Source organism: Bos javanicus, chromosome 20 (genome assembly GCF_032452875.1).
Source record: "Bos javanicus breed banteng chromosome 20, ARS-OSU_banteng_1.0, whole genome shotgun sequence".
Taxonomy (NCBI): Eukaryota; Metazoa; Chordata; class Mammalia; order Artiodactyla; family Bovidae; genus Bos; species Bos javanicus.
Genome location: NC_083887.1, coordinates 359,814 through 373,961, shown reverse-complemented (window position 1 = coordinate 373,961; position 14,148 = coordinate 359,814). Strand labels below are relative to the sequence as shown.

The 14,148-nt window shown below is 44.5% G+C and overlaps 1 protein-coding gene across 3 annotated transcripts in view; it reads left to right on the top strand.

The window, feature by feature from the left end:
• Positions 1 to 14,148, top strand: part of SLIT3 (slit guidance ligand 3) — a 764,694-nt gene that overhangs the window by 743,966 nt on the left and 6,580 nt on the right. For all 3 annotated transcript variants that reach the window (XM_061393171.1, XM_061393168.1, XM_061393169.1), the window contains exons 33-35: positions 10,990 to 11,144; positions 11,776 to 12,061; positions 13,305 to 13,513. In XM_061393171.1, coding sequence (XP_061249155.1) covers positions 10,990 to 11,144; positions 11,776 to 12,061; positions 13,305 to 13,513 — 650 coding nt within the window. The remainder of the gene's footprint in view (positions 1 to 10,989; positions 11,145 to 11,775; positions 12,062 to 13,304; positions 13,514 to 14,148) is intronic.

Genomic DNA, 14,148 nt, shown 5'->3' with positions numbered 1-14,148 from the left:
TCCTCCCTGCCCCAGAATGGAGGCGGACTGCACTATTCCTCTGTTCTAAGACTTGTCTGAGGAGCAGACTCACCTGCATGCAAGGTCCAAGGGACCTGTAAGGAGACAGACTTGGGGGAAGCGGGTCCCAGCAGGCAGTGTTGGAGACCGTGGTAGCCCGGAGGGCACAGTGCCAACAGATGCAGCTGTGTGGGGAGGCAGAGGCTCAGAGTTACTTAGTGAAGTCGCTCAGTCCTGTCTTTGCAACCCGTGGACTATAGCCCACCAGGCTCCTCCATCCATGGGATTCTCCAGGCAAGAATACTGGAGTGGGTTGCCATTTCCTTCTCCAGGGGATCTTCCTGACCCAGGGATCGAACCCAGGTCTCCCACATTGCAGGCAGACGCTTTAACCTCTGAGCCACTAGGGAAGCCCCAGAGTCTCAAAAGAAGCTAGTGATTCAGGGTTTCCACGGGAATTCCAAGTTTAGAACAGCCCCTGAGATCCCTCTTTGGTGACCAGTGCGTGCTCCCTCCAGTCTTAATTACCACAGACCCATCCACTGCCAAGTCTTTGTCTCATCCAGTCCTCACTGCAGGCCCCAGGCGAGCGTCATCACCCCAGTTTTAGAGGTGAGAACTTTGATGCTCAGATGAAGCCTTGGCCCAGAGGCCAGTAAGTGGCAGAGCTGGGACTCGAAGCCAGACCAGCCTCCTATCAGAACCCCCTCTCCAACATGCTAGGGAGAAAGGTGGGCCAAGAGACAGCATGTGGTCCCGCTCTGATGGTCTGGGAGCCCAGGATTGCTATAGTGCAGGCTGAGGTCTCAGGCTGCTGCCTAGCTGGAACTCTTTGTGAGGCTCTGTCGCCACCTAGTGGCCATGCCTGGGCATCCAGGTGCATGCTTCCAGCACAGAAGAGGGATGACCATTCACCCACTGTGGTGTACGGTCCTGTGCCTTGGGAACTTGGATTTGAGTCCTGCTTCCACCACCCACACTTTAAGATTTCAATCTGGACACCTTCGATCTCTGAGCCTTAGGTCTCACTTCTAAAATGGAGAAAAATTGTACATCCCATGTACAAGTGTTAGGGTTAAATGAGACAATGCGAGTGCTTTAGCATAGTTAACCACTCAACACAAGCTTTCTCCTCTTCCACCCCTCTCCCCCACCACAACTTTTACTAAAAGGAGAGAGCGCTACGGGCCCCTCTTTGCCGACACAAGTTCTCATGCCAGTCCCGACAGGAACCTCCCAGCCTGGCTCTGATGCGGCCAGGGCTTCCCACCTCCTACTCCGTGCCGTTTCAGTGGGCTTGGTGGATAATGAGGAAGAATGTCAGAGCCCCTTTCTCCTCTGAAATTCCTAAATAGATGACCAGGAAACTACTCACTGGGCCTCGGACCCATAGTAGGATTTTCTCTTTTAGAGTTCACAGCAAGTTGTTTGGGGTTTGGCTTTGTTTTTTTCCAATTTTTTTCTCATCTTTTGTAGCAGCAGAGCCATTTTTCCCATCTGTGTTTTACTTCAAAGTCCACGATTTAAAAAAAAGAAGTAGAAATGGAACCATTGTGATTCACAAGGTGGTGCCAAAAAATCAGAACCTGCGGCACTGCCAGTCCCAAACCTTCAGGGACCCACTGTTTGAAAACCACCAGCTTCAGGCATTATTTCCAGGAGACCGTGGTTAGGATGAGCAGGAAGAAGGCTGCGTATTAACCGATGAGTACCTACTGGCACAGGCAGGGTTATGGGAGGTTTGATTTGGAGTGAATCCTTACTTTTTTTTTTAATTGAGATATTAACATCACATATATGTTATATATAACATATAGCATTATATTGTTTCAGGTGTACAACATAATGATTTGATATTTGTATATATTGTAAAATGATCACCACGATGTGTCTAGTTAAGATTCATCACCACACCTAGTTATAATTCTTTTAACTTTATGATGAGAAAATTTAAGGCTTACTCTCCTAGCAACTTCCAAAAATAGAATATTATTAACCATAGTCACCATGCTGTACATAGTACCCCCAGGACTTACTTAGCTTGTAACTGGAAGGATGTACCTCCTGACCCACTTCCATGGTCACCCATCCATCCCCCACCCCTGGTAACAACCAGACTTCTCTCTGGATCTGCAAGCTCAGGTTTTTTTCACTTTGCTTTGTTTTAGATTCCGTATATAAGTTAGGTCGTATTGTATGATCTTTTTTTTAACTTTTTATTTTGTATTGGGAAGTGAAAGTGAAAGTCGCTCAGTTGTGTCCAACTCTTTGCAACCCCATAGACTATACAGTCCATGGAATTCTCCAGGCCAGAATACTGGAGTGGGTAGCCTTTCCCTTCTCCAGGGGATCTTCCCAACCCAGGGATCTAACCCAGGTCTCCCGCATTGTAGGCAGATTCTTTACCAGCTGAGCCACAAGGGAAGCCCTTTGTATTGGGGATATAGACAATTAACAATGTTGTGATAATTTCAGGTGAATAGCGAAGGAGCTCAGCCATACATATACATGTAGCCACTGTCCCCCAAACCCCCCTCCCATCCAGGCTGCCACATAACCCTGGGCAGAATTCCATGTGCTGTACAGTAAGTGTGTGACCTTCTATCTCATGGCTGAATAATATTACACTGTTCATACATACACCACATTTATCCGTTCATCCATCGATAGACATTTAGGTTGCTTCCATGTCTTGGCTACTGTAAATAACGTTGCAGTGGATGTGAGAGCATAGATATTTCACAAGAATTTTTGTTTCTTTCAAATAAATATCTCAAAGTGGACCTGCTGGATCATATGGTAGTTGTAACTATTTGAAGAACCTTTATACTGTTTTCCATAGTGGCTGCACCAATTTATATTCTAATAATGCACAAGCGTCCCCTTTAGTCCACATGAACTCTTGTGATCTGTCTTTTTATACTAGCCATTCCAACGAGTGTGAGGCGACGTATTGTGGTTGTTGTTTCTATTTCCCCAACAATTAGTGATGCTGAACACCTTTTCATGTGCATGTTGGACATCTGTATGAATTCTTTGGGAAACTGTTTATTCAGATTTCTTGCCCATTTTTAAATCAGATTGTTTGGGTTTTTGCTATTGAGATGTATGCGTTCTTTGTATATTTTAGATATTAACCCCTTATCAAATATATGATTTACAAATATTTTCTCCCATTTCAGTAGGTTGCCTTTTCATTGTGTTGATGATTTCCTTTGCTGCCCAGAAGCTTTTCAGCGTGATGTGGTCTCATTTATTTTTTGTTTCTTGTGCTCTTGGTGTCAAATCCAGAGAATCATCACCGAGATGATGTCAAGGAGATCACCACCTTTGTGCTTGTCTAGGGGTTTTACGTTTCAGATTTTATGTTTGAGTCTTTAATCCATTTGGAGTTAATTTTTGTGTATGGTGTTAAGACAGTGGTGCAGTTGCATACCTTTGTATGTGACTGCCCAATCTTCTTAGCACCATTTGTCAAAGAGACGGTCCTTTCCCCATTTTATATTGGTGGTTCCTCTTTTGGAAATTCGTTGACCACATGTGCATGAGTTTATTTCTGGACTTTCCGTTTAGTTCTGAAAGGTTGTTGCTGAACCACAAAAGGACGCCGGGATTCTTGGCCTCCAGAGGAGAATTCAGTCCGGGGCCAGAGACGAGGCTTGATCGCTCAGAGCTTTTGTGTAATAAAGTTTTATTAAAGTATAAAGGAGATAGAGAAAGCTTCTGACATAGACATCAGAAGAATGTCTGCAGAAAGAATACCTGCCTGCTAGTTTTTAGCTGAATGTTATATAGTCACTAGCAGTCTGTGAATGAAAGAAAGGAATGTCTTAAAACTCAGAGAATGGCACCAGGCCCCTCACCCATACGATGTATTTTGGGATAATCTTGGCACCGGAGGAGTCATCCCGGGCTGTAAAATGATTGACTTGAGTCTTGTAGAAAGGCAGATTACCATACAAATAGTTTAATTTACATAGATTAGGGGAACAGTGTTTGAGTATAACATACTGGATTGTCAAGTCGGTTCTGAGCCATTAGGCGGAACTGACTTGAAGACAGAGACTGGGGTAAATTCGTGGTACATTAGCATAGCTTAAGACAAACATTTCCATATGAAAAATGCATTGGTTAACTCAAGATTTGAGAAAAAGTAAATTCAGGTGGAACCAGGTGTCATTATGACAACACAGTATTTTAAGAGCCACCAGGGAAGCCCCCTAAATTTGTATGCTGCTGCTGCTGCTGCTAAGTCACTTCAGTCGTGTCCGACTCTGTACGACCCCATAGACGACGGCCCACCAGGCTCCTCTGTCCCTGGGATTCTCCAGGCAAGAACACTAGAGTGGGTTGCCATTTCCTTCTCCAATGCATGAAAGTGAAAAGTGAAAGTGAAGTGGCTCAGTCGTGCCTGACTCAGCAACCCCATGGACTGCAGCACACCAGGCTCCTCCGCCCATGGGATTTTTCCAGGCAAGAGTACTGGAGTGGGGTGCCATTGCCGTCTCTGTAAATTTGTATAGAGAAGGGGAAAAAAAAAAACCCTAGTTTGTTTCCTCCTGCCGCTTAAGAGAGAGAAAAAAAACGTCTGACACTTATAGCCTATTTCCTCCGTTTGGAGACCACTGGCCTTCCTGCCTATTACCCTCTCAGTTCCATTCATTGATGTGTCTGTTTTTATGCCAATATCTTACTATCTTGATTACTATGGTTTTGTAATACAGTTTCAAATCCGGAAGAGCGATGGCTCCAGCCTTTTCTTCCTCAAGATTGCTTTGGCTATTCACAGTCCTTTATGGTATCATATAAATTCGATGACTACTCGATTTCTGTGAAAAATGCCATTGGAATTTTGGTAGAGATTGCATTGTATCTGTAGATTACTTTGGGTAGTATGGACATTTTAGCAATATTAATTCTTCCAGTCCCTGAGCACTGAACATCTTTCTATTTATTTTTGTCGTCTTCAGTTTCTTTCATCAGTGTCTTGCAGTTTTGAGTGTACAGGTGTTTTACTTCCTTAATTATTTTTTTCCTAGGTATTTTATTCTTTTTGATGCAATGTAAATGGGATTGTTTTCTTATTTCTCTTTCTTTTTTAAATTAATTTTTATTGGCATATAGTTGACTGACAATGTTCTGTTAGTTTCTGCTGTACAACAGTGTGAGTCAGTTATAGATATATCCACTCTTTTTTGGATTCTATTCCCATATAGGTCATTACAGAGTATTGTGTAGAATTCTCCATGCTGTACAGTAGATTCTTATCAGTTATCTATTTCATGTATCAGATCAGATCAGTCGTTCAGTCGTGTCCGACTCTTTGCGACCCCATGAATCGAAGCACGCCAGGCCTCCCTGTCCATCACCAACTTCCAGAGTTCACCCAGACTCACGTCCATCGAGTCAGTGATGCCATCCAGCCATCTCATCCTCTGTCGTCCCCTTTTCCTCCTGCCCCCAATCCCTCCCAGCATCAGAGTCTTTTCCAATGAGTCAACTCTTCGCATGAGGTGGCCAAAGTATTAGAGTTTCAGCTTTAGCATCATTCCTTCCAAAGAAATCCCAGGACTGATCTCCTGCAGAATGGACTGGTTGGATCTCCTTGCAGTCCAAGGGACTCTCAAGAGTCTACTCCAATACCACAGTTCAAAAGCATCAATTCTTCAGCGCTCAGCCTTCTTCACAGTCCAACTCTCACACCCATACATGACTACTGGGAAATGTATAGTAGTGTTTATATGTCAGTCCCAAACTCTCATCTTATTCCTCCCCTTCTTAATTTCTCTGATAGAAATTATCAGTGTATAGAAATGAAACTTCTTTTTTTTGCTTTTTTTTTTATTGAAGTATAGTTGAATATAGTTTATAGTGTTACGTTAGTTTCCGGTATACAGCAGAGTATTTACGTATATATTCTTTTTCAGATTCTTGTCCCATGTAGGTGATTACAAAAGACTGAGTATAGCTCCCCATGCTATCCAGTAGGTCCTTGTTGTTTATCTATTTTATATATAGTAATGTGTTTATGTTACTCTCAGACTCCTAATTTATCCCTCCCTCCACTTCTCCCCTTTGGTAACATGTCTGTGACTCTATTTCTGTTTTGTCAATAAGTTCATTTGTATTATTTTGTTGCTCCTACATATGAATGATATCGTATGATATTTGGCTTTCTCTGATTTACTTCACTTTGTGTGATAATCTCTAGGTCCGTCAATGTTGCTGCAAATGGCATTATTTCATTTTTTATGGCTGAGTAGTATTGTAGTATATGCGTACCACATCTACTGATGGACATTTGGGTTGTTTCATGTCTTGGCTATTGTGAGTAGTGCTGCAGTGAACATTGGGGTGCAAATATCTTTTTGAAGTATGGTTTTCTCCGGATATATGCCCAGGAGTGGGATTCCAATATCATATGGTAAGTCTGTTTCTAGTTTTTTATGGAACTACCATACTGTTCTCCATAATAGCTATACCAATTTACATTCCCACTGGCAGTGTATGAGGGTCCCCTTTTCTCCAAACCCTCTCCAGCATTTATTATTTGTAGACTTTTTGATGATGGCCATTCTGACCAGTGTGACATAATACCTCATTGTGGTTTTGATTTGCACTTCTCTAATAATTAGCAGTGTTGGGCATCTTGTATATCTGTTGGCCATTTGTAAATCTTTTATGAAGAAATATCTGTTTAGATCTTATTTTTGGAGTGTAATTGCTTTACAATGTTGTGTTGGTTTCTGCTGTACAATGAAGTGAATCATCTATACATATATATGTATCCCCTCCCTCTTGAGCCTCTCTCCCGCCCACCCCCAACCCACCCCACTGAGTCATCACAGATCTCCAGGCTGAACTCCTTGTGCCGACAGTAACTTCCCACTAGCTATCTGTTTTACACGTTGTAGTGTATATATGTCAGCTGCTCTCCCAGTTCATCCCACCCTCCTCTAATCCCATGTCCACCTGTTTTCTACATCTACCTCTCTATTCCTGCCCTGCATATAGGTTCATCTGTACCGTTTTGCTAGATTCTATATATATGCGTTCTTATGTGATGTTTTTCTCTTTCTGACTTATTCACTCTGTGTGACAGACTCTGGGTCCACCCACATCACTACAGATGACCCGATTTTGTTCTTTTGTATGGCTGAGTAACAGTTCATTGAATATATGTACCACATGTTCTTTACCCCTTCATCTGGCAACGGGCATCTAGGTTGCTCCATGTCCTGGCTACTGTAAATACTGCTGCAATGAATATTGGGGTACATGCATTAACCTCAAACTCCTAATTTGTCCCCACCCCCCTTTCCCCTTTGGTAACCGTCAGTTTGTTTCCCGTGTCTGCAGATCTGTTTCTATTATATATTTGATTCATATATATGTTTTATAATCTTAATTCAAAAAGACACATTCAATGTCTTTTTCTTTCCTGATTGCTGTGACTAGGACTTCCAGAACTATGTTGAATGAAAGTGGTGAGAGTGGACTTCCCTTATCTTGTTCTGATCTTAGAGGAAATGCTTTCAGCTTTTCACTGTTGAATATGATATTAGCTGTGGGTTTGTGACACATGCCTTTGCAATATTGAGGTTGGTTCCCTCTATGCCCACTTTCTAGAAAGCTTTTATCATAAATGGATACTGAATTTTGTCAGAAGCTTCAAATCTATTGGGATGACCATATGGTTTTTTCCCTCAATTTGTTAATGTAGTGTATCAGCTGACTTGCAAATATTAAAAAATCCTTGCATTCCTGAAATAAATCCCACTTGATCACAGTATATGATCTTTTTAAGGTATTGCTGGATTTGGTTTGCTAATTTTTCTTAAGAATTTTTTGTGTCTGTGCTCATCAGTGATCTGATCTGCGATTTTCTTTTTTGTGATATCTTTGTCTGGTTTTGGTATTGGGTTGATAGTGGCTTCACAAAATGAGTTTGCCAGCGCTCCTTCCTCTGCAAGTTTTTAGAATTGTTTCAGAAGGATATGTGTTAGCTCTTCTCTAAACGTTTGATGGAATTCTCCTACGAAGCCATCTGGTCCTGGAATTTTGTTTGTTGGGAGTTTTTTAAAAAACCTTGTTTTTGGCTGCATGGGTTTTCTCTGGTTGTAGAGAGTGGGGGCTACTCTTCTTTGCAATGTGCAAGCTTCTCATTGCAGTGGCTTCTCTTGTCACAGAGCACAGGTTCTAGGCATATGGACTTCAGTAGCTGTGGTGCATGGGTTTAGTCAGCAGAATGTGGGATCTTAGTTCCCTGATCAGGGATCAAACCCATGTCACCTGCATTGGGAAGCAGATTCTTAACCATTAGACCATCAGGCAAGTCCCTATTGGGAGCCTTTTAATCACAGATACAAGTTAAGCATTTATAACTGGTATGCTCACATCATCTATTTCTTCCTTGTTCAATCTTGGAAGGTTGTCCTCTCTAAGCTTTTGTCCATCTCTTCTAGGCTGTCCGTTTACTGGCACACAGCTACCTATAGTGGTCTCTTACGGTGTTTTGTATTTCTGCAGTGTTGGTTTTAAGTTCTCCTTTTACATTTCTGATTTTACTGATTTAGGCCCTCTCCCTTTTTCTCTTGATGAGTTTTCCTCAAGATTTATCAATTTTGTTTATCTTTTCAAAGACCAGCTTTTAGCTTCATTGATCTTTTGTATTTTCCTTTCTTCTTTTTTTTTTTTTGTTTGTTCTGCTCTTTGATTTTTTTTCCTTCTGTTAAGCTTGGATTTTGTTTGTTCTTTTTTCTCTAGTTGCTTTAGGTATATAGTTAGGTTGTTTGAGATTTTTCTTGTTTCCTGAGGTAGGCTTGTATTGCTATGAACGTCCCTATAAAAGCAAAATTGCTTTTGCTGCATCTCAGAGGTTTTGGAGAGTCATGCTTTCATTTTCATTTGTCTTTAAGCATTTTTTATTTCCTTTCTGATTTCTTCAGTGATCCATTGGTTGTTTAGTAGCTTATTGTTTAGCCTTCATGTATTTGTGGGTTTTTTTGCAGTTTCGCCTTACAGTTGGTTTCTAATCTCACTGTGTTGTGGTCAGAAAAGATGCTTGATATGATTTCAGTTTTCTTAAATTTACCAAAGCTTGCTTTGTGGCCCAGCATGTGATCTATCCTGGAGAATGTTCCATGTGCACTTGAGAAGAATGTGTGGTGGTCTGCTTTTGGATGGAACTCTCTATAGGTATGAATTAGGTCTATTTAGTCTAAATGTGTCATTTAAGGCCTGTGTTTCCCTATTTTCTGTCTGGATGATCTGTCCATTGATGTAAGTGGAGTAATGCGACTGATGTTTATAGTTTTATGTCTAGCAACTTCATTGAATTTGTTAGTTCTGACAGTTTTTCAGTGGAAACTTTAGATGTTTCTGTACATATCATCTCATTGCAAGTAGTGACAGTTCTACTTCTTTGTGATATGTATACCTTTTGGGGCTTCCCTAGTGGCTCAGTTGGTAAAGAACCTCCTGCAATGCAGTAGACCTGGGTTCGATCCCTGGGTCAGGAAGATCCCCTGGAGAAGGAAATGGCAACCCACTCCAGGACTCTTGTCTGGAGAATCCCATGGACAGAGGAGCTGGGCAGGCTGCAGTCCATGAGATCTCCAAGAGTTGGACAGACTGTGCGGCTTTCACTTTCACTTTTTTTCATACCTTTTTTCTTTCTTTCTTAGTTGCTCAGGCTGGGACTTCCAATACTATGTTGAATATAAGTGAGAGTGGATGTCCTTGTTTTGTTTCCAATTTTAAAGGAAAAGCTTTCCGCTTTTCACTACTAAGTATAATGTTAGTTGTGGGTTTGCCATGTGTGGCCTTTGTTATGTTGAGGAATGTTCCCTCTACACCCACTTGTTGAGGGTTTTTATCAGAAATAGATGGTTGAATTTTGTCAAGTTCTTTTTCTGCATTTATTGAGCTGATTACTTGATTCTGATCCTTGTTAATGTGGTATATCACACTGATTGATCCACTTGATCATGGTGTCTGATCCTTTCAATGTACTGTTGAATTAGGTTTGCTAATATTTTATTAAGAATGTTTGCATCTGTTTTCATCAGGGATATTGGCCTGTAATTTTCATTTTTTATGGTATTCCTGTTTTTCAGTATCAGGGTGATGCGGGCCTTGTAAAAAGAGCTTGGAAGTATTCATTCCTATTCTACTTTTGGAAGAGTTTGAGAAGGATTGTTATTAAGTCTTCTTTAAATGTTTGGCAGAAAAAAAGTAAAACGAATTTTTTTGGTAGAATTCATTTATGAAGCCATCTGTCCCTAGACTTCTATTTGTTGGGAAGTTTTTGATAACTGATTCAATACCCTTAAAGGCACCCCCCGTTTTGTTGCACTTTGCTCTGTTGTGCTTCACAGATATTATATTGTTTACAAATTGAAGGTTTGTGGCAGCCCTGTGTTGAGCAAGTCTGTTGGTGCCATTTTTCCAGCAGTTGCTCACTTCATGCCTGTGTGTCATATTTTGGTGATTCTAACACTATTCAACCTTTTTCACTTTTGTATTTGTTATGGTGATCAGTGATGTTTGATGTTATTACTGCAAAAATTGACTCCCTGTAGGCTCAAGTGACAGCATTTTTTGGCAATAAAGTATTTTTAGGGTATGTACATTGCTTTTTAGACAAAATGCTATTGACACTTAATGGAGTATTTAATAAACCTAACTTTTACATGCACTGGGAAACTAGAAAAGTGACTCACTTTACTGAGGTGATCTGGAACTGAACCTGCATTATCTCTGAGGTATATCTATATAGATAGATAAGACAGATGAAATGAATAAGTGGAGAAGCTATAGGTGTAACACGTATTAAGAATTCTATGTACTGTTTTTATCTTTGTGATTTATGTTGTTTGGAATTACTCCGAGATAAAACTCAAGGAATCCCAATCAAGTTCACACATGGTACAGGCTGTGGAAGGCATTCAGCAAACTTTCTGTCTCTCTCCCTTCTCTCCTGCCCAGCGTGGAGACTGTGAATGACGGGCAGTTTCACAGCGTGGAGCTAGTGATGCTAAACCAGACCCTGAACCTGGTGGTGGACAAAGGAGCCCCCAAAAGCCTGGGAAAGCTCCAGAAGCAGCCAGCAGTGAGCATCAACAGCCCCCTCTACCTTGGAGGTAAACCCCATCTCCTCCCACCTGTCCCTTGTACTCTGGTACCCACACCCAGGCCCACTGGTGGGGCTCACAGCTCTCATCTCAACACCCACTGTCAAAGCCAATCATGGGAGGCTTCCTGCAGGAAGTGATGGCCAAGCTGCTTCCTAAAGGGTGAACAGTTAGCCAGGTCATGGAGAAGAGAAGAGAAAAGGAGAGAGGGCAGGGCTCCTTCTGAGAAACTACAAGTTGTTCAGGGGCTGGAAGAAGGTGAAGATGAAATGGGGAGGGAGGAGATGCAGACAGGGTGCAGGCCCTCCAATATGCAGGCTCGCCTCGGTTCTGCCACCTCCTCTGATGCTTTGAGGCTCAGCTGATGTGTATGGAGGAGCATGTTTAAAATTAAGGGCATTCAAAGGCCAAAGAGAGAAGAAGCGACCAGCCTGGCAGAGCCTGGGCCTGAAGCACAGCCTTGCACTCGTAGTTCTCAAAGGGTTATGTACAAAAAAACCCCAAAAAGGACCAGAGTAGGCTGTTCAACACTGAGATTCCCAAGGCTTGTCCCCAAGAGTCCACCTCCGAGGGCTGGGATGTGGGCGTGCAGGGTGGGCGGGGCGGGTCTTCAGGTTGCCGTCTGGTGCCCCTCCCGCAGGCATCCCCACCTCCACCGGCCTCTCAGCCTTGCGCCAGGGCATGGACCGGCCGCTGGGTGGTTTCCACGGCTGCATCCACGAGGTGCGCATCAACAACGAGCTCCAGGACTTCAAGGCCCTCCCCCCACAGGCCCTGGGCGTCTCGCCGGGCTGCAAGTCCTGCAGCGTGTGCAGGCACGGCCTGTGCCGAGCCGTGGAGAAGGACAGTGTGGTGTGTGAGTGCCACCCGGGCTGGACCGGCCCGCTGTGCGACCAGGAGGCCCGCGACCCCTGCCTTGGCCACAGGTCTGTGTTCTGCGCCCTCCCCACTCCCCCGTCACCCCCGCCCCAGCAGGAAGTGAGCACAGATGGAAGCTGGAAGGACTGCAGTCAGACTGTAGGCAGGACCTGTGGGGGGGTTGCTCAGAAGGTCAGGCACTTACACAAAGAGCAGGTTTTGCTCAGAAGGGATGTCAGTGTGCAAGGGCCTGGCTGAAAAGTGCTTGTCAAATGACCGTCAGAGCCTGCCTAGAGTTGCAGCAGCCCCCACGTGCCTCCGAGCCAAGTGGAATGGGGCACCAGTGCACACATGCCATGGCAGGTGGGTGCATTTCAGCCCCAACTCAGCTCCCCTCTCAGCAGTGCCCCCCCATGCAGGCACCAGGGGTGTATAGCCAGACAGAGATGAATCATGGCCTAGCTCTGGCATTCATTATGCATTCAAATACTGAGGGCCTACGATGTGTCGGACCTTGTACCAAACCTAAGACGTCCAGCGTCCTCAGTGTTCAGAGATCTGAATCAACCGAAACCAACATTGGAGCCATGCCTGGTAACTGGCGTGGCTGAGCAAGCTGGGACTTGATATTGTGAATAGGAAGCGAAGGACGGCTGGAAGGGGGCAGGGTCTCCTGGGTCGCTCTGAAGTGTGTGTGCATGTTTGACTCTACAGTGAATATGTCCACAATGAAGCCTGGCTCTGAACATCATCCCAGTAGGGAGAATGCTGCAGCATGATTAAGAACCCAGGCTGTGGCATCACTTTGTCCTCTGTGAGATGTAGATAAGACTGTCTACTGCACAGGTATATAGAGGAGAGGCGATGGTAGAAAATAAGACTGATGTTGGGGGTAAAGTACGTGCTCTAATGCCTGACACAGGGCAGGTGGTAGCTGGTGGTAGTGGTAGGAATAGTCATGTTAACAGTTAAGATGGCAGAACAGTTAAACTGGTTGGAGACTGCTTAGGTTTCTCTGAGCAGTGACTTGCCACCAAGACTGGTGGGCTCTGATGTCTGGGTATGAAACAGCCAATAAGCCAGCCTTGTTGCACTCACAGCTGACAGTGGTCTTCGGTGATACTCACGAGCTCCAGCTGATTGATACTGGGCCACTGGGCTGGCAGAGGGCGGACCATGTGATGGAGCAGGCCTAGGATCACGCGGCTCCAAGACCCCTGGTCCGAGCCCGGGAGTGGCTGGGGTGGACAGAGAAAGCCTGCAGCTGCTCTGCCTGCCTGGTTCCCCTCTCACCCTTACCTCTGCCCCCAGCTGCATCCAGGGGAAGTGTGTGGCATCCGGAACCTCCTACGTGTGCAGGTGCACCGAAGGCTATGGAGGGGCCTTGTGCGACCAGAAGAATGACTCCAACAGCGCCTGCTCAACCTTCAAATGTCACCAGGGACAGTGCCACGTCTCAGATCGAGGGGAGCCCTACTGCCTGTGCCGGCCTGGCTTTAGTGGGGAGCACTGTGAACAAGGTGGGTCCAGTGTGCGCAGGGGAGGGGCCTCAGAGGGATGCCGGGGTCAGGGTCAGACTCCACCTTCATCCCGCGGCCTGAGTTCCAGGTCTAGCTGCGCCACTTAGAGGCTGCGCGACCCTCACTGAGTCACCTACTGAGCCTCAGATTCCTTCACTTTGAATATGGGAGCAACGCTGTACCTTCCTGTATGAGCTATCCATTGCTGCATAATAAATTAGCACCAGAACATAGCAGTTCAGAACTGCACTAAACATGCTGTATCCCACATGGTTCCTGTAGGTCAAAGATTCAGAAACAGCTTGGCAACCTTGAGGGACCCAAACTGAAACTGTCTAACAAACAGCCAGGACTAGGTGAGCTGTCTGGTCACCCTTTCTCCCCTCTCCCCTCCCTTTATCCTGTTCCAGTTGCCAGCCCTTGAGCTGCTAGCGTAGCCCTCTAAGCAGCACCACTGGCTCACCGGGGAACTTATTAGCAATGCAGACGCCCAGGTCCTGCCCAGACCTTTCGAATCAGAACCTGCATTTTAATAAAAGCCCGTGGTGACTCTTACACACACTAATATTTCAGCTGTTGCTCTGCAGTGTCCTTCCAATCCTCCTGCCATTATTGGGTCAACAGAAGACAGCTCC